The sequence below is a fragment of the Syngnathus floridae genome, chromosome 11 (assembly GCF_059516105.1).
Source record: "Syngnathus floridae isolate MCC-2025c chromosome 11, RoL_Sflo_1.0, whole genome shotgun sequence".
Taxonomy (NCBI): domain Eukaryota; kingdom Metazoa; phylum Chordata; class Actinopteri; order Syngnathiformes; family Syngnathidae; genus Syngnathus; species Syngnathus floridae.
Genome location: NC_142423.1, coordinates 9,460,792 through 9,482,164, shown reverse-complemented (window position 1 = coordinate 9,482,164; position 21,373 = coordinate 9,460,792). Strand labels below are relative to the sequence as shown.

The 21,373-nt window shown below is 42.7% G+C and overlaps 1 protein-coding gene across 2 annotated transcripts in view; it reads right to left on the bottom strand.

The window, feature by feature from the left end:
• Nucleotides 1-390: 390 nt before the first annotated feature.
• Nucleotides 391-21,373, bottom strand: part of foxj3 (forkhead box J3) — a 62,594-nt gene continuing 41,611 nt past the window's right edge. For both annotated transcript variants that reach the window (XM_088389379.1, XM_088389378.1), the window contains 9 exons: nucleotides 18,440-18,523; nucleotides 16,895-16,996; nucleotides 12,437-12,565; nucleotides 8,949-9,120; nucleotides 6,019-6,417; nucleotides 5,401-5,502; nucleotides 5,123-5,314; nucleotides 4,743-4,841; nucleotides 391-4,446 (listed from right to left, as the gene is read on the bottom strand). In XM_088389379.1, coding sequence (XP_088245505.1) covers nucleotides 4,334-4,446; nucleotides 4,743-4,841; nucleotides 5,123-5,314; nucleotides 5,401-5,502; nucleotides 6,019-6,417; nucleotides 8,949-9,120; nucleotides 12,437-12,565; nucleotides 16,895-16,996; nucleotides 18,440-18,523 — 1,392 coding nt within the window. In that variant the 3' untranslated portion in view covers nucleotides 391-4,333. The remainder of the gene's footprint in view (nucleotides 4,447-4,742; nucleotides 4,842-5,122; nucleotides 5,315-5,400; nucleotides 5,503-6,018; nucleotides 6,418-8,948; nucleotides 9,121-12,436; nucleotides 12,566-16,894; nucleotides 16,997-18,439; nucleotides 18,524-21,373) is intronic.

Here is a 21,373-nt window from a genome sequence, read left to right as displayed (position 1 = left end):
AAGCACTTAAAGTGTCAAAAGAGTAGTCTACAAACGTCAAATCAAATTTCAAAACTAAACACTCTTAATATTATAACAGAAACCTTGAAACGCTCTCTTCAAAACACCCAACTGCCTTGAAATAAGACTTTGAAACTTTTGACTCCATTTCAAAATCTTTAATATCAAATCCTTGAAACCTAAAATGAATATTTTCTTGAAACCCTTAATCATAATGTGAATACAACATGACTTTAATGGAAATTCTAAATTTGGATTGAAACCTTATTTTTAAATTTTCAGCATGCTTTTTGTTCATTTTCCTTAGACTAATTCATGTTAAATGATAAAGTGTTCTAAGCCTTGGGGTTGGTTGCAAGTGATCCCGAAGAAGGCTCAAACAGCACAAACTTCCACAGTGAAGTTACCATATTTTATTTCTTTTAAGTGCCATTCATGCATATTGGGCAAGGAGAGGGCTTGGGTACGGGTGGGTTCAGGTGGTTTTGACAAGTCTAATAACACTTTACAGCACTAAACGAATACAAAGAGTAGCTGTGCACCTCATCGGACAGCAAAAGTAATAAATCGTGCAATTTAAAATAAAAACGGGCGAAAATAGGAGGAAAACAAACAAGAAATGACAAAGACAAACTAAAAACAATGAAACACAAACCAAATATATATTATCAACACTGAAACACCGAATGTAGAAACATAGTACAGGTAAAAGGTAGTGTCACACACACAAAAAAAGCCAATGCGTTTTCATCACATATATACAATATAGATATATACATACTGTCACCCTCTGATTGGACGATAACAAAATATTCTTTCCCCTCCCTCATCTATTTCATGGACTCCCCCGGCCCCCAGGAGGAAAACAAGGAGGGGGGTGTGTGGGGGGGAATTGAAAAAGACAAATATGTACAAGCACGACGACACCGGCACTGAAGGAAACGACCATTCATTTCAACTGACAGTACTAGGATGATGATGGCTGCTCTTGAAAAATCTTTCCCTCATTCAAAATGTGTCCAAATCTCCCAAATAATCTCTCTGGCAAGTAATAGCGAACTTTGAGCTACCCCCCTCCAATTTTTTTTTTTTTTAAAACACACCAGCAAACAGACTCGCGCATACAAGCAACAAAAAAAGTGATCGTCATTTTTCTTACACTGTGTCCCTTTTTTCAAGCCACATTTGAAGTTGTTTTCACTCTTCGCCCGGAAAACGTGAAACAAACTTTCCCTCCATTGAGTTTTACAAGAAGGATGGGCGCGGGTATTTATCAATTGAATTGATTAGTTATGTCTTGGAAGCGATTGGGGGTAAACTGGAGTAAACAACATCACTATTTGCTCTTAACTAAAGCTTGCCGTCCCAAGACAGCAAAATGGCATCCACTATGGGATGATGAGCTACAAAAATCTGGGGAATTTTGTCAAGTGCCATCCCTGTAATTTAATACTCATTTTGCAAACTCAGCACTATTCAAAATGATTGTCAGAAAACCTTACCCTTGGCAAAAGGTCAATCTGTCCTAAAAAAAAAAGTTTCACAACTCCCTGTTCAGTCTTTGCATGTGTTACAGGGTCTTTAAAGTGATAGTTTAGCAAGTTGGAACTTATCTTTTCATATGATGAATAAATCATCTTGATGCGTGATGAGTTTCACTCTAGACCAGAATCATTCCAAATCCAGTCCCAGGTGTGGAATGATGGGAAAAGCGAACCGTGGGCCTCTGTTAAGGGAATACAAACTAAGCATGGGCATAAAGATTGATTAGTCGATTGATTGTTGCAATTGAGGCAAAATGGAATTGTCACGACTGGATTGGAACTCGGATGTCCAAAGGAGGACAATATTGACATCAGCTATGGGAATCAACTCCTTCGGGCAGCGTTTAATACAACACCGCCCGAGAAAGTGGAGTTCAGAGATCGATCACATCATATTCAAAACATTCCGCAAAAACTAACAATTTATTCTAATCAACCAAGGAAATGCCTGTCAAATGCCCATCCCTTGCACAACTTGCCAGATTAAATAAAAAAGGACGCAGAGTATGACAGAATCCTGACTGGCGTTGTTGTTTACATGATATTCATGACTAAGTGTGTGAGAATTTGCATGTAAGCGGAGTTGCTTTAGCGCCCATCCAATATGGAAGTTTCCAGAACTGCCAATTACCCTGTTTTCATTTGTGTGCTTTTCCAGAAACAAAATTAACAGTTGTGCTTATAGCATAACCTCAAATAAAAATGATCAGAATAAGCTAAATTCCCAAATTCCCAATATAGCATGGAAAATTCATCTTCACTATGTAAAAAAAAATAAAAATAAAGTGACACACATTTAAGGGCAAGTAAAGAGCCTACAGATCATTAATCAGAGGTAAGTATCATTTTGAACTTTCGAGCCGTTAGCCTCTGACCCTAATCCTAAACCAGTGACTCGAATACCACTATTGGTACATAGGCGCCCTCTAGTGGTACAAGAAAAAAATCAATACATTTTCTAAACCGGGGTTGCAGTTCAATGTTAGTGCCTTTTTTTTTATTCAGTTCAGTTGATGTCAATGAGCCAGATATCCATACATTGATGTTTGTTCTGAACCGTGAGTTGAAGGTAAGCTTGACTGTAGCGCAATTTCAATTTTTCACATTTTAGTTTATTTTTGAGTAAGAGATAGGAAATCAAAATTGAAGGAGAGGCAGTAGATGACTAGTTGTTTTTCTGCCTCATGCAAGGCAGACTAGCATTCATCTTTAAAATGCATGAAGGTATTTTATGAGAGGCTTCAGAATCTATCTTACAAATACTGTGAATGTTCAGCTTCTCACTTTTAGTATACTGCTTGTCCAAGTTGTCACCAACATATTTAATGATCAATAGGCTGCTAGTTATAAAAAGGAATTAGGGATGGGCATTTCCTTGACTGCCTACAGGGGAAATGAACCTTCTATTAATTGATTAAAAAAAATAATAATACAAATGGCAGACACTCGTAAGGAAACCGTTTATGTGGACGTAGATGATAATAGACAGCATTTCTACTCATTGCATCAAGGAAGTCAACTCCATTTTGTCTCCATCACCTCCAGACACAACTAATCGGCCATCAATCCTTAAAGATGAATAAATCAAAGACTATGCCCATCCCTAAAGCGGTGATTCCCAACTACTGTGAGGGTGAGACATTATCCAATTTTACTTAATTGGTCCAAAACGGTGCATTTGTTGGTCTAGTCATGCCCGTGACTTATAGTGACAGGCTGAACAATTAATGTTCTTCCACAATTGTAACACAAACCTTAAATAAAAGGACAAATAAAAATCGAGACAATATTTCAGTATGTTTATATCCTATTTGTGACATTTTTGTTTGGGGTTGTGCCATCAGATTATTATTATTTTTTAATAGGTGTATTGGCTCACAGTAGCAGGTTGGAAATCACTGCCCCAAAGGGAACATTGATGGAAAAAATGACAGATGTGGATGTGCCTACAGCTTTAAAAACAAAACAACAAAAAACTAACATTTGGTATCCTGCTGCTGTCACACTCATCATATTGACTTAAATTAAAAATAAACAAGACACTTTTGCAACATTCGGCTGACTTTTTACCTGTAATTTGACTTTTTTTCTGTCCATGTATCCCAAACATTCCTTTGTACGATCACATTGGTTGGTTTTCATTCTATGGTAGTTAAAAGTAGGCCTGAAGACCTTTTTCGTGTATTTTTTTCGAGACACCCTGTTCAAAACCTCAGCGAGCATAATCCAAATGTCTCTGCCAGCCAACCACAGGGAGGGGGGGGGACTCTTCTGCTGTCACATGACTCACTGAGGCCGCCTGTGTTTCTTTTACAAAACAATAAAAAGATTATTTTAAAAAAGAGATAGCTCAATTCATCCACGAGGCAGCTGAGGCCAACACGAGAAGAAGAATCACAAGCTCAAATCACAGAACAGTGGTGGAGTGGCTTGGCTAAAAGCGGGGCAAAATGGGGGGGGAGGGGGGGGGGGGGGGGCTTGGGTGTCTGGAAGGCCGCTGGCTAAGATGGTGGGAGAGGCGAGCTGGAGACATACACTTGATCCTGTCCCAATAATATGATTGTCTTTTTCTGGTTATGTAAAAATGTTTCACGGCACTCCGCCTAATGTTCGCCCACCGAGAAGGAGAGTAGGGGGCGGGTGGGTTAGTTCCTCCTTCCTCCATCTCCTCCCCCTCCCACGGCCTTATTTTAGCCCAGCCTGATTTCCTCTGGCTTCCACCTCCTCCTCTCTTTGCTCTCTACTCCTTTTGTTTTAAAAAAAATACAACAAAAATCGAGAGGAGGAGGCTACACAATGGAGTCCCAGTCAAAATCATCCTGGATGTCATCGGCCGGCATGCGATGAATCTGGAAGTTTCTGCTCGGCATCATGTGCTGCTGGTTCATCTGAGCGTGGTGCCCTGGGGATTTAAAAAAAACATCATCAACAAAATAATTTATTTATCTGAAAATCCATTCATTTTCCATGACATTTTTACTACGGGTGACTTGTGGACAAAAGCCAATGTACACCCTTGATTGGTCGCCAGCCAGTTACAGGGCTCAAAAGCACTGAAAATCACACGTCTTCGATGAACCACGTATGTTTTTGGAATGCAAACTCCACAAATGAAAGCTGGAGGCAAGTTTTGATTCCCAACTGTGAGGCACAAGTGCTAATCACTCAACCACCCGTCCGTCTGTCTGTCTGTCTCACCAGTCATGGTGGGTCCCGCGCTGCTCATGGGGGGCATGTGGGGATACCCCGGGGGGCCCATCATGGACATGCTCTGTCTGGAGTCCATGTAGAGATTTCCTAACGAGACACACAACCATAACCAAGTCAAACTTTTGCAACCACATAATAGCAGTTGCTTATTTTTATTAAAATCAATGGAGTTGTACAGGTTATAGGTCACATTAATGATAGAAAACGTTTAGCAATGATTTCTCTTAATTGGTCTTACCACAAAAATCTATTGACAATTTAACTATTATGCAGATTTAGTGGAAAAATGACCCTGTTTTTTTAAGTGGCATCCACATGTGCACAATTAACACAAGCGAGCAAGGTAACACTGGTGTCGGGTGTCAAACCTGTGCCGAGGTGCTGGCTGGGTTTGTTTGGGTGCATGGGCGCGTGACAGACGGCCGGCTGCACCGTCCCCTGCGGCTGGATGACCCCGGTGCGGGCGAAGAACTGGTTGATGGACGAGCATAGGTCGGCGATCTGTGTGGGCTCCAGTGACCAGTTGTTCAACTCGGCCTGCCTCATGCTCTCTCGCAACCCTGAGTGGGCAAAATCGAAGGAAAAAAAAAAGTCATTGAGGTCACAGTGCTGTGAGTTTCTTTGACATTTTCCAAACGTCGTCTACCTTGGAAAGGTGACAGGTCCACATCCGCCCAGTTATAGCTGCTCGCAATGCGGCAGCTTTCTTTCAGTGCGTCCAGATTTGGGTACCAGTCAGAAAGTAAACCTAGTAAAATTTTAAATTTCAGTTTCTCACCGCAAAATTCAATAGGGACATGAAAACTTAAAAAAAATAAAAATAATTAATTAGCTTTTTTAAAATTGATTTTTAAAACATTTCTGTAGCCAAATGCAATACAAACATGAAATATTTTGGGTATCATTTCACAGTAAAAGTTAATGAAAATGTAAAATACCTTTAATTTATTTTTAGATAAAATAGTGCTGATTGGTTCGAAAATGCTCATGAAAACAGCCTAAGTTTAATAAATGCGCTGATTGAAGTTCAATGTGTAAAGCGTCCATTAGGAGGCGCCATTTTACTGTGCAAATCCTTCCCAAGGCTGTTGGTTGGCTTTGTTCTCCCCTCAGATAATAAAGAGCTATGATTTATTGTTTAGCACTTAGAACAGCATCTCCACGCTTAGCGACTACAAACAAGAGGCAAAATCCATTTCAGCAACCTTCTCTGGTGTGCGTGCGTGACGAAGAGAAATAAGACGGCGGTTTCGGGCCAGGTTACCTGGATTGCAGGCCATCTGCTGGTGGGCGGGATGCGGCTGGTGGGAGAGGCTCTGATGCTGCGACGGGTGTTGGCCGTGCTGCGCGTGTTGGACGGGATGCGGCGTGTGCTGTTGCGGGTGCTGGCCGTGGGACGGGTGCTGCTGCGGGTGCTGGGCGTGCTGCGCGTGCTGGTTGTGCGGGCCGGCGTGCTGCGGGAGGTGCTGCGTGTGCGGGGAGCCGTGTCCGGGGTGGGCTTGCGCCGGGTGGGAGAGGGGGACCTGGCCGCTGTTGTTGGAGTGGCTGTTGGGCTGGTTGTTGGACAGGTTGTTCTGCGTGCTGATGGCGCCGCTGGGGGAGTGCTGATAGGAGCAGGACGTGTGGGTCTGCTGCGGTGTGTCTGACGGTATTCCCATCAGGCCTGGAAAGCACAACAACGCACAATGTCATTATTGGCCATTACAGATACTTATTACAAATAGGGCTGTGCATTCAGATACAAAAAAAATAAATAATCATTTCTGCACGATGCATTTTTCCAGTGCACACCTCCACCTTTCGAAATGTTCAGTCATAAAAAAAACAAAAAAAAACACGTTGCTATGGTTGTAGAATGTAGACTCATTAATTTGCATCATACTGAGTTGTTTCTAACATTTCATTTTGTTGTTCTTATCATATTCTTATTTTCGTTATAAGAGACATTGGCTCTCTTTAGATTGCGCTTGCACACCTCATGTTGTGGATGGTCCAGTCTCCCTGGTAAATTAATCGAGCATGAAAACAATTTGTTGCAGCTCTGGGGTGACTGACAGGAGATAAAGGGTTCCGTCAATAAAATGACAGAAAATGGTGACAAATGACGTAAAACAAACACATTTCCCAGACCCTCTGATGTCCTCGTACTGCTCTTGTGGTCACCGGACACACGGCGGTCCAAAGATAGCATCACACAAGGATGGTGAAAAGCAGGAAATCACATTTAATATGCTGCGCCATTGCCAGTCTTTGTTCTACTGGAGCTAGTAAAGTTCATCAAGGACAAGGACAATTTTCACCAAGCTGAAATTCGCTTTCTGTATCAATATCGCTGGCAACTTTCAACTGTACAGTGCAGCATTATAAAAACACAATAAAATACATTTTCCTTAACCATATTCAATAATCATTACTACATAATAAAATCTAAAGAAACTGTCCCTTGAGAACCGGAACCTAAATACCTCAAATCACAAAAGGACAATTTTGTATTCTGTGATGCAGTGCGCTTCAGTAGTGTGACAACATTAGCGATAGCATTGGCAGCTAACAGGATAAAGTTATTGATTTGCTTCCGGCAATTCAACATAACTACAAGTAGCTTGTAAACAAGTCAGATTGTTAACTTAATGGGCGCCACTCGAGGTACATGGTATCCTGCTAGTGGTATTGAAAGAAAGGGCACGTTTTAAAATATCCTACACTACTTTCTGATTATTCAAGCTGCTACCTTTGCAGCCCCTCTCCCCTAAGAAAATGCAAACTATTCATGTTGCACTTCTCTGAAAACCAAAAGATTAAAGCTGTTTTTATAAAACAACCCCGTCGGGGCACTTTGATTAAAAACGCGACTTATTTGGACCAAAGAAAGCAAACCATTGCTCTTAGACTAATGGGATATGGCTCCCGTGTTTAAGTAGCTGCACGCTTGAGACACTCCAGCTGCCTTTCTCTTGACTCACACGGTGACTCAGCATGGCGAGGTTCACCAGTCAGACACACACATATGCGCTCGCACACAGAAACGGTCTTGCTTTGGCGCCATCTGCTGGCATCTTGGTGCCAAAGAACAATGAGGTAAGTTGAGGAACTTCATTTGGACAAAAAGAGTTCTCTGCCGTTGGGCAATTTCAATTTTTGCAATGAACAAATATGATGGCGGCTTTACTGTAAATGAATCACTTAGAAACAAATATTTTTCTATTTTAAATGCTTTTCAAGACATGTCCTTTTCCATATTTACGTAGAAACCCTGCCTGTGAAGTGTCTTTTAGGCCTGCACAATCATCATGCAAAAAAAGGTGCCAAAGGTGGATCTCTTTTGTCAGAAGCACCATTGTCCAAGCGGGGAAGTAGAGAAAGCAATTATTGCGGCAGTAGAATAATAATGCCAGCTCATTACCTATTATCAAAGACGGCGAATTAGCTCGCTATCGACACGGCGGCCCGCATGTGAAATCCTCCGGCTAGATTATTTACGCTTTTTAATTGCCGGAGCTTGTCTGACGAGGGGATGGATGCGCATCCACACGCAGAAAAAAAAAAAAAGGTAGCAACTTTAATGAAACATGGATGATAGATTAAAAGGAGAGGAACTCTTTGAAAAGCATGAATTGCATTTGATTGGTGAAAAGTAGGTTATACACAGAAAGCTCAGACGACTTTGCTCATAACCCGCTTGTCAAGCGCTCTTTGTTTATCAGTCAATCAGATTAGGAGCAAAACTGCATTTTGTTCTAGTGGGACTGTTCCACAGGCTTTTTTTTTTTTTGAGGGGAAAGCTACTCTCCACACATTCACTCTGCTGCAGCTACGTATTAAAGTAGAACATGTCTCCATCTCGGTGACAGATGAAGCTCAGCGCAACAGAATTACAAGGGGGATTGGACTCGCTTCCCGGATGAGACGTGGCCGGCATGGGGAAAATATTTCAGCGCTGACGGGGAACAGATACCGCCGGGCTGACAAATGACAAAATTTGACAAATGTGAAAAAAAAAAGACGGGTGCCTTAATTGTGGCTTCCTTGTTTGCTTCAATCAAAGATTTGCATTTTAAAGGAGCAATATTATGTATTTATACAAATATATCTTAAATATACCGTATACACAGAATACATATGTATGTAGGAGCTCCACTAAGACCAAAGTAGATTTAATCATAAGAATGAATCTTTTAGAGAGATCAGACTTACCTTGTTGGCTGAAGGACTGCTCAAAAACGGACTTGTAAAGGCTGCGGAAGGAGGCACTGAGATCTTCAAATTCAGAGAACATGACCTGCTTGTCTCTGTCGGGCATGTTGTACTGGGACTGGGGTTGTTGGAGGCTCAGAGGTTGAGACACGGGTTCTGGGTGACTGCTCACCTGGTGGGGAGGGAGGACAATTACAAAGTTAAGAGGGAAAAGTCAAAAGGTCATAAGGTCACGTTACAGCGAGCCCTCATCTTTCCCCGCTAAAGGGCACGCTGGACGATTCATTTGTGAAAGTAAACAACAAGCTAAGCTAAGGTTTGGCTGCGTGGTGCTCAGTCTGTAGGGGAAGTGCCAACGAGCGGCGCAATACAATGATGAAACACGCTCATGAATAATACAAAACGCTTTCTCGGAGATACTTGCTGCACTCATCTGGTCGTCGAAAAAGCGCCAAAAGCAGCAATGCCATATTTCACAGAATATTGGAGTTTGTGTGTGCTGGCGAAACAAGACTGCCTTATTGTGCTTGGTGGAAGTAATGATTAACCAAAGTGCAACAATCCAGGTTAGTGCTTGCCACCTTGCCTCACAGCTATATCATAAATTCGATTGGCCTCAACACTTACGCCGATGCTCAGGTGGCAAACCAAAATGTATTTAAAGGGAAAATCAATAGCAATAGCGTGTGCAAATGAGACACCATTTGAGTGTTATATGCTGGGCGAGAGACGGCGAGTCACGATCCCCAGCCACGAGTTTGAATCGAAGGGATTGATCATCTCAGAAGGGAACTGAGACTGGACCTGTCCACCGAGGACCAGCACTAAAACATACAAATGTGGGGTGTTGCAATCCGGGTTGTATGATGACGATTCCAATACCGATCATATGGATTAGCTGTCGATCCATACAAATGCGCACGTACACAGGTATGCTAACACCTTCCTATCTCGGAAAAGAAGCGATAATAAAGCTGGAGTCTTTTCTGCAAGAACGCGCAAGCCAGCCAGCACATCCATCAGGCTGAGCCGATCGATGGCTGGTGCCTGGAGCAAGGGAACATGGGAGGACCACACCAAAGAGAGAGGGGCCATCTCTGGTGGGAGGGCATCAGAAGAAGAGCCTTTGTCTGCCTTCCAGAAGCGTGCGGCTACAATCACTCCCTTCGCCTTTTCGCGCTTCCTGAGCTTGGAGCTCAGGAGCGTGTCCACCCCGAGCGGCGCTCTCCACCTTCTTTGAACGCATCCTCTGAGGTGGTTCTTGATCAGATGAAATGTGGGATCGAGACCACGCTTTGCGAACGCTATTGTTTCATTTGGATTTCTAAGCGGCTGCGGTGGATCAAAGAGAATGTACCCAGAAGATATTTCTTAGGAAGCTCTGATTTAGCATGCTGTGAATTCAACTCCATCAAACTACATAATGTTGCCTTGAGGACTGCTGACCATAATGATAAACACCAAATAGGGGCTAAGTACAGCTGTATCTTAACTTCCAAGCGATGATAATCGATAATGTGGGCATTTTGCACCCACCCACAAAATGTTTCTTTTTATGACTTAAAATAATACCTCATCTACAATTCCCACCTAATTCCCATGGAAAGTTGTCAATTTGGAATAGTTCCAAAAACCCCCATCTTTGCTTCATGGAATGTTCCACTAACATGCCAAATATGTCAACACTACTAAATGGCAACAAACGACCTAAATCTACCTCACAACAATACTAAATGTGTCTTGTCATCTGGTTCAATAGTATTGGGCAACAATGTGACCTTTGAGTATCAGATTTTACGATTTCAAGTCTCGGGTTAATCAGGTGCGTAGGGAAAAGGAACTAGAAGAAACTGGCAGCTTCCCATTGGTCAAATGACAATAGAATGGATTTTTGCCAATTATCGCTGAATTACGACTAGACTAACGAGCCCGTGAAGTGAATTCATAGATGTGTTTACGCATATATTATACATGTGTGAAAATGTGTCACGACAGAACAGTAATCAATTGTGCAAAGTGTGAAACTGTTTATCACCATTTTTAGTTTTCCTTACATTCAGGACGTTGTTAAAATGAGGCCAAGTCTGGCATGTGTCGCCTCTCGCCCGCTAAACGACAACACGTGGGGCCTACCTCAGCTGATTTAAGGTGGGAGAAACGTAATGGAGGGGTCGCCAGTCAATCGAAACCCCCCGATCGACAAACAACCTTACATAATCACATTCACACATTTCGGGCCTTGAATTAACCTAACATGCACAAAACTGTGGGGATCAACATTTTAATTGAATACGTCTTGGTCCGTTTCAGTCAAAAAGGAGATTATTAGCTTTGTATTGATTTTGTGTGCATGTGAGAGACATTCATAGTCGCAAGAGATTGCATCGGTTTGCCGATATTGGAAGCAATACAAGTAGGCTGCTGCATACACAATGAGAATAAAGTTAAAGTTAAGAAACAGAGAGGGGGGGGGGGGTTGTGCAGCTAGCAAATTACACCCTTCCCACTGGGACAAGGTAGGTTATTTTTTGCTTTGTGCTGAGTGCCCCAAATCCCTCATTATTATCATTAAATAAAATATGTATACGCACAGCAGGTTTGAAAAGCACCTGGCTTCATTTTATTGCTTTGAAAAGTGCAGCTTGGCAGATACAAATGAAGCCAAGTCTTCAAACGTCGTACTTGAAGCCAGGACTCTATTGCATAGTCAACTTTTTATAAACCCTTAAGAGAGCCTTTTAACATTTTGGGACATTTATTGATTTTGTGGTGATTGAAAATAGGCAAATTATAACATTTTTAGTTCTCATTTTTCATAATTAAATTTGCAAAGCAACAAAAATATTTCAAACAAATTATTCCTGGTAACACTATTTTAAAAATTGAAATTGTCTTTGTGTTCATCTCATTTGTGCAGACTTAAAAGTGACTCACAAAAAAAAAAAAAAACTACAATGCTGAATGAAAGTAATCCTTTAATTGTTATTAATTGGTTGACTTGTTGAATGAATGTAATCCTTTAATTGTTATAATATAGGCGATTGGTTTTATTTTTTGTTTGTTTACGATAACTCACTAGGGGGCGCCGAGTCAAATCTCATTACAGGTCCTCACGATATTTTTCTCTGCTTTCCCCCAGATTCCAAACACATGCATGTTAGATTCATTCAAGCCTCTAAATTGTCCGTGTGTGTGAATGACAGTGTGCGTTTATGTGCCCTATTTACAGTAATTTTGAGCATTTGCGCGAGAGACGGAAAAAAAAAATAAAGTGAAGCGCTCTTAAGGCAGAGAATCATGTTGTGGTGTGAGTCAGTGAACATGAAAAAGTAACAGCTATTGTTCCTCTTCGCTGCAGCAACAGCTTATTATTTAAAGGTCGGCGTAGCCTTGCTCGTATTGCCGTTCATTTCTCAACACGCCAGTCAACCATATTTTGGATCACATTAATAAAAGTAGAAAAAAAAAATGGTGTGACACCATCTTACCGGCGTGTAGCTGTGCACGCTGCCCACACTGTTGAGATTGACGGAGGCCAGGCTCTGATCGGACAGGCTGTTGTTAAGGCTGCTTCTCGGACTGTCGCTCCCTTCCTGGTCCGTGTTGTAGAGTGCCACCTTGAAACACACACACACACGCACAAATCACAGTTGAATTGTTGCTAATGGTGCGTTCCGACGATGATGATGGCTGTGAAGTTCACCGAGATAATCTGATGTGCTGGAAACAATGTCATAATGGCAGAGTATTTCTCTGTGTGTGTATGTGAAGGAGGAGTTGGATGCCATCTCGAGACAACGGAGACATTCCCATCAGTAAAGGTCACACTGGTGGCGATGTCAGCCGCATCTGCTCACCGACCGCGAATCCGTTTGAGACGGCCAACAAAGGAATTGCCGCCGACGCTGACCTTTCGATGAGAGCGGCAAAAAGCAGCCGAAGTACTTCAGCGAGACAATCTTAATCATCCTCCAACAAACTTTCGTTTTAACTCATGAGCAATAGTGCATAGAGTATACCTCAAAAGTCATAAGAATTTCGTTATTGTGAAAGTAAACAGCTATTTGTGTTGTGTGTTTTTGGGAGGCTGGAATTGATCAATTGTATTATCATGAATTGGAAAAGAAAGGTTTGAATGACAAGCATGTTCACAGAACAAATTAAACTCAAATCTCAAGGCGCCGTGGCTTTTGTGTGCTGATGGGAAAAATGTCTTTGAAGTCTTTACAAAACTGGACCAAACTGTGTTCAATGTTAGCAAGTTCCACTAAATTAGGAAAATCCCACATATCGAGTTAGAAAGTATTTGGGAACTAGCGCATGGGGTTTACTATTGAGAGAAAAAGGAATGACAGCAATGCACTGACGCTGTTTCTTTGGATCGGTGTGTGTGCGCGTGCACGCGCGTGTGTCCACCCGTGACCGAGGGCAGCTCGGTGGCTTCTGCTCATCAGTCAGCGAAACAGAGCAGGCCCTGTGCTGGGCACAATGAGGCAGCAGAGACGCGAGCCTGGAGGCCAGCGGGACACTGAAGTCTCTCTTGTCTACCGACCCAGCCACCAAGACCACACGGAAAAGGCAACAGATTGGCCCGGCTGACCACCAGACTGGTTAGAAAGAAGGCCAGCCCCGTCATTATAGGCTTTTGATACGTGTGCTGGTGGATAGATAGAAAAATCATGATGAAAAAAAAAAACCCAAGATGAAGCTTAGACGTGAAATCCAACAAAGTTCAAGGAAGAGAGGGAGCGGAGCTCATTAGGGGACTGCAGCCTCCCTGCGCTCAGTGTGGGCTCGGATCCAGTGTTCATTAGCGTGAAGGGGAACTCAATGAAAATCAGCCTCGCCATGCTAATCAAAAACAGGGTGCCGCGCAAAACCTAAATGTTATGCAGAGTGAATCATAAAAGTTGGCCAGCCGCAATCTATTTTTACACCGCTCGCCCATAAAGTGTGATTATTTTAAAACCGTGCCGCTCTGTGGTTTCAGGCATACCCCCAGAAAATGCAATATGGACTCGCATACATGTGGCGTGCACATTTCTGCACAAAAACGCACATGCGTGCGAGCGCTTAAACGACGATGACTGCTCACGCACACAAAAACATAGTGAGAAAGTCTTCTCCTCCAAACCAGATTTTGCAGTACCGGGATTGACCAGTGGGAGGCGGGAGAAAAAGCGAAGGAAGGCCTGATTATCTCGCTTTAAACATTTACAATTGTCAGGCCTTGAGCATTTTCTAAGAAAATCACCATGGGAAAAATAAAAATGCTCTCGCATAAATCGCCCCCAGCAGGACAATCACTTAGGATAATTATTCATAGACGTCTGATGCTCATATTATTAACGATTTATATACCGTATGCGTACCTGGATTTAAACATTATTTATATTTATTTCCGGGGGGGGGATACACAATCCAGAGATAGCCAACAATCAAGTCTGATAATTTTCAAAGGAAGGGCGGAAAAGTGCTCAAATTGAGCCCACTTATCGTGTTTAGCTTGCATTAAACTCAACTGTCAATCATGACTGTTTTCCAAGCAGATTGAGCCATAAAAAAAGTTGAAGACACTCCACAGCCGCAGGACAATGGCTCAGGGTAATACATTCAAAACTCATGGCTTCGCTGACTGCTCATAAGGGAAAATCTTGGCCCGATTATCGGTACGTGTGCATCCTGTTTTAGCTAGCAGGCAAACAAGTCTTCTATTCTCAGCAGTGTAATAAGTTTTGTTCAAAATGTATTTTATGATCTCGTGCATGAGATGTTGGGAAATCAAAGATGAACTAGCTTTCTCCTGACTGAAGAGGAAAAGGGAGGGGAGGGGGGAGGCAAACAGTCTTCACGGTCACACCTCTGTGCCACAGCTTCATCGCATTCATGCCAATGTTGATGGCCACTTCAGTGGAGGGGAAAAATGTGAGTCCCAAGTGAGATAGACAGAGAGAGAGAGGGACAGAGAGAGAGAGAGAGAGCGAGAGAGAGACAGACAGACAGACAGACAGACAGACAGACAGAGCTAAAAAGAGAGAGAGTGAGAGAGAGAGAGAGAGAGAGGGAGTGGAATGCCCGACGGGCCACAGAAAAGAATAGAGATTCTCGCTGGTGCCTTCCGCGTCTGCCATTGGTCTGTGCACAAAAGCGGGAATGAGGGACAGAGACTGGAATAGAAAGAGAGGGGGAGAAAAACAGAGACAGGGAATTCCTGTGGCTTGGCGCGCCGTGCTAAAAGAGGCGTGGCCTGCCTGGCACGTGTTTATAGCGTCGAGGCGGTCGGTGAGAAACAAGCTTTGCACACTGCGTGCATCCATGTCTCCTTCAGACTTTATCGTGATGGTAGGAAGAAAAAAAAAAGAAGAGAGTCAACCAAAGAAGATTTTTGTTGCATATTTCCGCTAAAAACTGAGTTTAAAAACACGTGAAAAATTAATGCAATTATTTATCATTTCAAATGACTATTATTATCATCTAACAAAATTTCAAGTGTAAAGTGAATGAGACATTTTGGAGTCCCCCCCACTTCCATTATACAAGAATTTGAGCGTCGTGATTCACATCAGTGATAATCACATCACTCATATTAACAATTGTGAGTTGATTATTTCCAGACCCAAGCTCGTTAGCTCGCAAGCTAGCTGGTGGCTAAGTGGAAAGACAGGAGACATAAGTAGAATCCTTTTTCCAATCAGGGATGGTGTCACGCATTACGACAGACATGGCCACACCATCCGAGAGCTTTGTTTACAGTCTGGAAGCCTCACATTTTATAACATATGATATAATCATCCCAATTAAGCAAACAGGTTTGTTAACAACACTGTTGTGTGTTATGTGTCAACAAAGACTTATTGATTTCTGAGTTTTTGCACTCGAGCCGTATGATGGATATATGGCCGTGAATCTTAACTGTCATAAGGGCGTACCAAGGAAACAGAACCATGAATAATGTGCATGTATGCTTCGACGCGGTGCTTGTCAAAACAAGTGGAAACCCTTGCTAACATACTCGGCGTGCATGTGCGCACAAGTTACAACACACGCTGACATCGTGCCCTTCGCCGCACAACTCGGGAGCTCAAGAGGGCCCCGTCGCACACACACACGCGCTGGCATGTATACAACACGGGGATTGCATGCTTGTACGCTCTTCTTTTTTTTTTTGGTAATGCCCGCTTGCAAATGAATAAGTGACTCTTGTAGGCTTTCTAAAAGTACTCCTGAGAGCTGCCCCCACTGGGCCCAGAGGATGAGAGCTTAAGGTTAAAAAGCCTATTTCAATTTCAAAGTGAATGGCACACTCGCAGCTAACAGCTCGCCATCCCCACAGTGGATGAGCGAGTACTCCTAAGCTTTTTTTAAAAAACGAATAAAAAGCAAATCCATGTTTCCTCTTCGTTCATCTATTTTGTCCCAATCGGGCAAATACTATCTGCGTCCCACATGTACATTTTGTTGTTTAACAATGCAAAATACACTTTAATCTGATTAATCGATGGTGTACTCAATATTATAATCAATTTTTAAAATATTTGCCAGCTGTAGACCTATTTAACGGACTAGTGGAAGAATTGTGTCAAGCTTTCTACATTGTCTACTGTACGGGCATTTTGTAACTATAATGTGATCAGGTGTGTGCACAATATGCATATCGGATGGCCAGGTTTCACGTTGCACGCAGCCATGCGGGCATCGTGTTGCCGAGCGCAATCCAACGGGAGCCCGCTGTTGTGCAGGAATCAGGTGCCGCCGAACACCTCCTTGTGTATTTTGGTGTGGGTTGCGGATAAGCTCTAGGCATGTGCGGGTGTGCGTGTGGAGTGCTCCTCTCTCTGCGGGGAAACTGTGCAGTAGGTGGTTGGCAAAGTGGGCGGGGTCAGGGTGCAGCCGCATAGCCAGGTGCGTGTTGGGGGAGCTGGAGGCTGGAGGGCCGCCTGTAGTACCTTGTTAGTCACAGTGTTGATTGCCAGCGTTGGAGAGGCACTTCCAGAGATCATACACTCCATCCCCAAAGACTCCGACTCCAGGCTGTATGGCGTAGAAGCCTGTGTGTATGTGGGGGGGAGGATTGGACGTGGGATGAGGAGACACAAAGAGGAAGGAAATAAATAAAATGCAACATAATCCAATTATTAAACACAAGCAGGTTGATGCGTTTTGCCCTTTGTTCTCATCCTGCCGCAAAATGTAGACCGTACCTTTTATTTAGGTCACATTTCAAGCGTGCGCTTCTTAGCGGGAGGACAAGAGAAGCGCACATCAGCGTCATCATGAAGCGCGTCACGCGTGCCCGCCGCGTGTGCTGTCGTCAAAGATAACTCCGGCGTGCCCTTCTCCCTCCGAAAAAGTGCTTATGCTAAGAGGATTGGCTGCCAACAATACCATTTTTAATTCATGATAAACACTAAATGAGATTTCCCAAAGTCTCACTCGTGCCTTCTGAGACTCTTAATCGAATTTCTTGTTTGGTGGGGAGGGAAAGAGTGACAGAACAGACGCACGTCGTTTTCTTTTGTGCCATGCCTACGTACAAGCACACCACAGATGCACCGTGAACAAACAGCAGGCATACATCATCCTCTTATACGTAGAATATATTGAATTTTTATTGGTACAATTAATGAACCTATTTTAATATATATATATATATATATATAATAATAGGACATTTTGATGCAGACAATTTTTTTATTAAAATTATTTTTTTCCATTATATACATACATATATAATGTAATTACATATTTATTTTATTAGTTTTACTTATATGAAATTAGTTAGCAAATAAGAAATATTTCTACAAATATGACATACATTTTTTATGTTAATATCATGTCAAAATGTGGCAGGGACACATATTTGCGTATGGAATATGGATGACTCATTTACCAAAGGCAACCAATAAAACATTTATGCAAGATCTACTTTTTAATGGGTATTTTTTAATGTCTGAGTAAAGTTTGGCGGGGACAACGGGACTAGTATGTGCGCAGATCTACCTCCAAAACCCCGGCTTAACAGAACTTTCGGTTCCCGGAGGACTATGGTCAGCCACATCGTAAGGGAAGCTTTTCTGAGGCCGCAGCGCTGAGACGCCCCGAGGCCAGTTCAAATGTGAGCGGCTCGCTTAAAAACCCGTGTGTAACTCTGGACCATCCATAATTAAAAAGCCAGAAGCTCAAAGTAGTGCTCTGCATTAATTGATGTTGGTAAAATAATAAATAAAAGAGGGAGGAGGCGCAGATGATAACGCGTGTAATGGCTACCTGGGGCACCGTTTATTAATAAGGCGCCCACTTCATGACAGGATCGCGAGGCAGTTACATAAAGTCTGCATGCGTGTTTGTGTGAAGAGGAACGCTGGAGAAAGAGCGGGGGGGGAAAAAAAATGAAGGCGATAAAAGGGATGTAATACAGTCTCAGGACACTTCATTAGGTACACCTGCACAATTAATATCAGGATTTTTTCCCTTCCTCATGTCGCACTCACCCGCTCTCCAGACCGCGGCCTCTTCTTGGGTCGCGTTGGCAAGGCGTCCTCTTTTGGGTTGGTGTCAATAGCCCAATAAGAACCCTGCAGGCAAAGGAGAGCAATGTCAGGGCATGAAAATAAAATAAAAATGCTCTCCTCACATTTGCACATGGATCGCACTGAGATGTCACAATAGGTAATTTTCTATTAGCCTGCTAATAGGATTTGACATTGACTGCTAGCATTAGCACTTTGCAATGTCTTGTATACAACATTTTTGTCAGTAAGGAGAGACTCTGCTTCCTCCACTGGGGCTGGCGAGGGGCAGTTGCCGCTAAGCTCTTCCTTGAATCTTCACTTCCTCGGCCTCAGGTGAGCGCAGCATAGTTGCCAAGACGGCTCTCAGGCCGGGAAATGAAGAAGAGCCTCCCTGGCTGTAAGAAGCTAATCAAGGAGAGAACAGTGCAGGCCAGGCTGACTGGAGGAGGGTGGGCTGGGAATTTTGGGGGTATGAAATTCTACAGCCCCATCCTGCATTATTTATCTTCTGCATTTCATTTATTTTTTTTCAATGGTGTTGCTCCTCCAAGGCAATGTACACTTGCTAAAAAAAAAGTTTTTTTTTTCCTTAAGGCTGTGCGGCTTTTCGAATGTATTTTTAATATTTTATGATAAGAAAAAAAAATCTCAATTGTCAAAAGAAAGTGAGATCAGGACCTTTTAAAATGACTTCCCCAGCAGAGAGAATAATTGATGCGTCCACCAGAGAATCTTAGTGAGTATTCATAAAATAATAGCGTCGTACACAATGGCCTGTCGTTGTTCAAGGGAAGTTTTTTTTTTTTAAACGTACTCTGGCCCGGATGCAATTGTTCAAATGAAAAGCCACGCTTGGCCAATATTCATCGAGGGGGTGCGGGGTGTGTGTATGCAAAATGATATGTTTTAATGTGCGCCAAGCTTTAGGGTCAATTAACGGCTCCTCAGAGGGGTTGAGAATAATAATTCACATGCGCAATCAAGCCGAGAAAATGGGGGGTTATACAACGGTGATAAAAATGCAGCAGCCTCATTAGAAATTCCGCATCATTGATAAAGGTGAGGCGCGTCGTCACGGCAGTCGATCCATGTGCGTCTTATAATGCATGTTTCAAAACGAGGAGTCGCACAGAAAAAGCCGGGCTGAGCTCCGTTGCTTTTAATTAGTGCAGGGAAGAACACTTTAACTTAACCCTCGTGGGAAGAGAGAGTTGCTGCATTTTTTTTTTTTCCTCCCCACCCCCGACGCCCACCCCCAGAGATTTGGCAGGAAAAGAGAAAACATATAAAGAAGAGCCATTAAATTATTCACAAATATTCTGCAACATAGTGTTGGCTCCACAGGAAAATGGCAAAAAAAAACACCAGTTTCTCTTCAGCCATAACAAAGCGGGCTGCTTTATCAAAAAACATGGAAGTGTTCCTGTAAAATCTCAAATTCTTTTTCACTTGAATGAAGTCATGTAATCCAATTGCTCTCAGCAAAAATTATTTATAAAATAGTTTTTGAGCATTAGCATAACTGCTGTTGCATTACAAGATAGTCAATAAGAAATAATGATAAAAATAAAAATCAGTAAAAAATAAAAATCAATAAAAAGTTGGAATTTTGCAGAAATTATTGCATTATATGTTAGATAATTCCAAAATACATGAAATACATTTCTTCCTAAAAGAAAATTAACAAAATGTGGGTCTTGCAAATTTATGACAAATCCCATCGAGCGATTCAGTAATCAGATAAAAATTGTGATCCTAATTGTCTTTTTTGATTGCTATCTTCTTCTGTATGGCACACAATTCTTCACGCTTGCCGATTTACATGCAGTCAGGTGGTATTTTTGCGCCGTTTAATCCCGAGCATCTCCCAGACTGACAGACGCAGACTTTGCTTCTCCTATCTCATCCGAGCAGCAGTTTTCATATTCCTGCCACATTACAATATTGATGCAACATATCAAGAGCAGCTACCGCCTCTTTGAAGTTGTCTTGTGCACAAGGGGGGGGGGGGGGGGGGGGGGGGGGGGGTAAGAGGGCTGGGTGGGGAAGGGAGTGAGGAAAATTCCAAATTAAACATTAAGGATGCGAGCACGTTGGCCGTGCATCTGGAATGGGATCCATACAGCAATAGATTATTTTGTATTTAGTGGAGCAGCTCCCGAGAGTGTCAATATCAGAGGATTACAGCAAAACACGAAATTAGCATTCAGTCCCCATCCTCTCGTACACAGCCAAGCGTGGCTCTCTATGCATGTATGTGTGTGTGTGTGTGCGCGCGTGTGTGGAGAGGGTAATTATTTGTGCCTTTTTTTTTTTTTTTTTCCTCTCCGCGGCATGTGTAGCAAAAGCTCAGATAGAGCCGGGCTGAAACGTAGCTTAGGATCCATATGATTAGACCTACAGGATGTGTAAAACGGGACTAAATATAAGAGCTGCACTGTCATGAAGCACCTCGTTGGATGGGAGCTAATTATCGACTTGATGTCACAAGAGACGGCAACGCAAATGGGTTGACACTAGGTGGTCCCACTGAGATTCAAATGTCAAATTAACATGAGCAGGGAAAAAAAATGAGTGAAGCGTAGGAGATTGGTGCCGAATGCTTTAGGGGATGCGAGCGAGCGAGCGTTTTGACAAACGACCTTACTTAAACCCTGTTTTGACTCGGTCTGTGGCAGTCTGACTTTTTCTCACCTCACCCACATCTGCTGTCTGAGCTCGCCTAATAACAACAACAAAAAAAAGGTCTCTCCTTACATATGAAATGCTAACCTGCGGAGGAGGCAAGCTCCTAATAGATTAAGAGCGTGCCATGCATTTCTCTGCTGTCAAGGTTCTGGCAGGGATTCAAAGTTAACATTTTTCCAACACAGACATGATATGAGCCTCCCCGGAAAAAAAAAATAAGAGGAA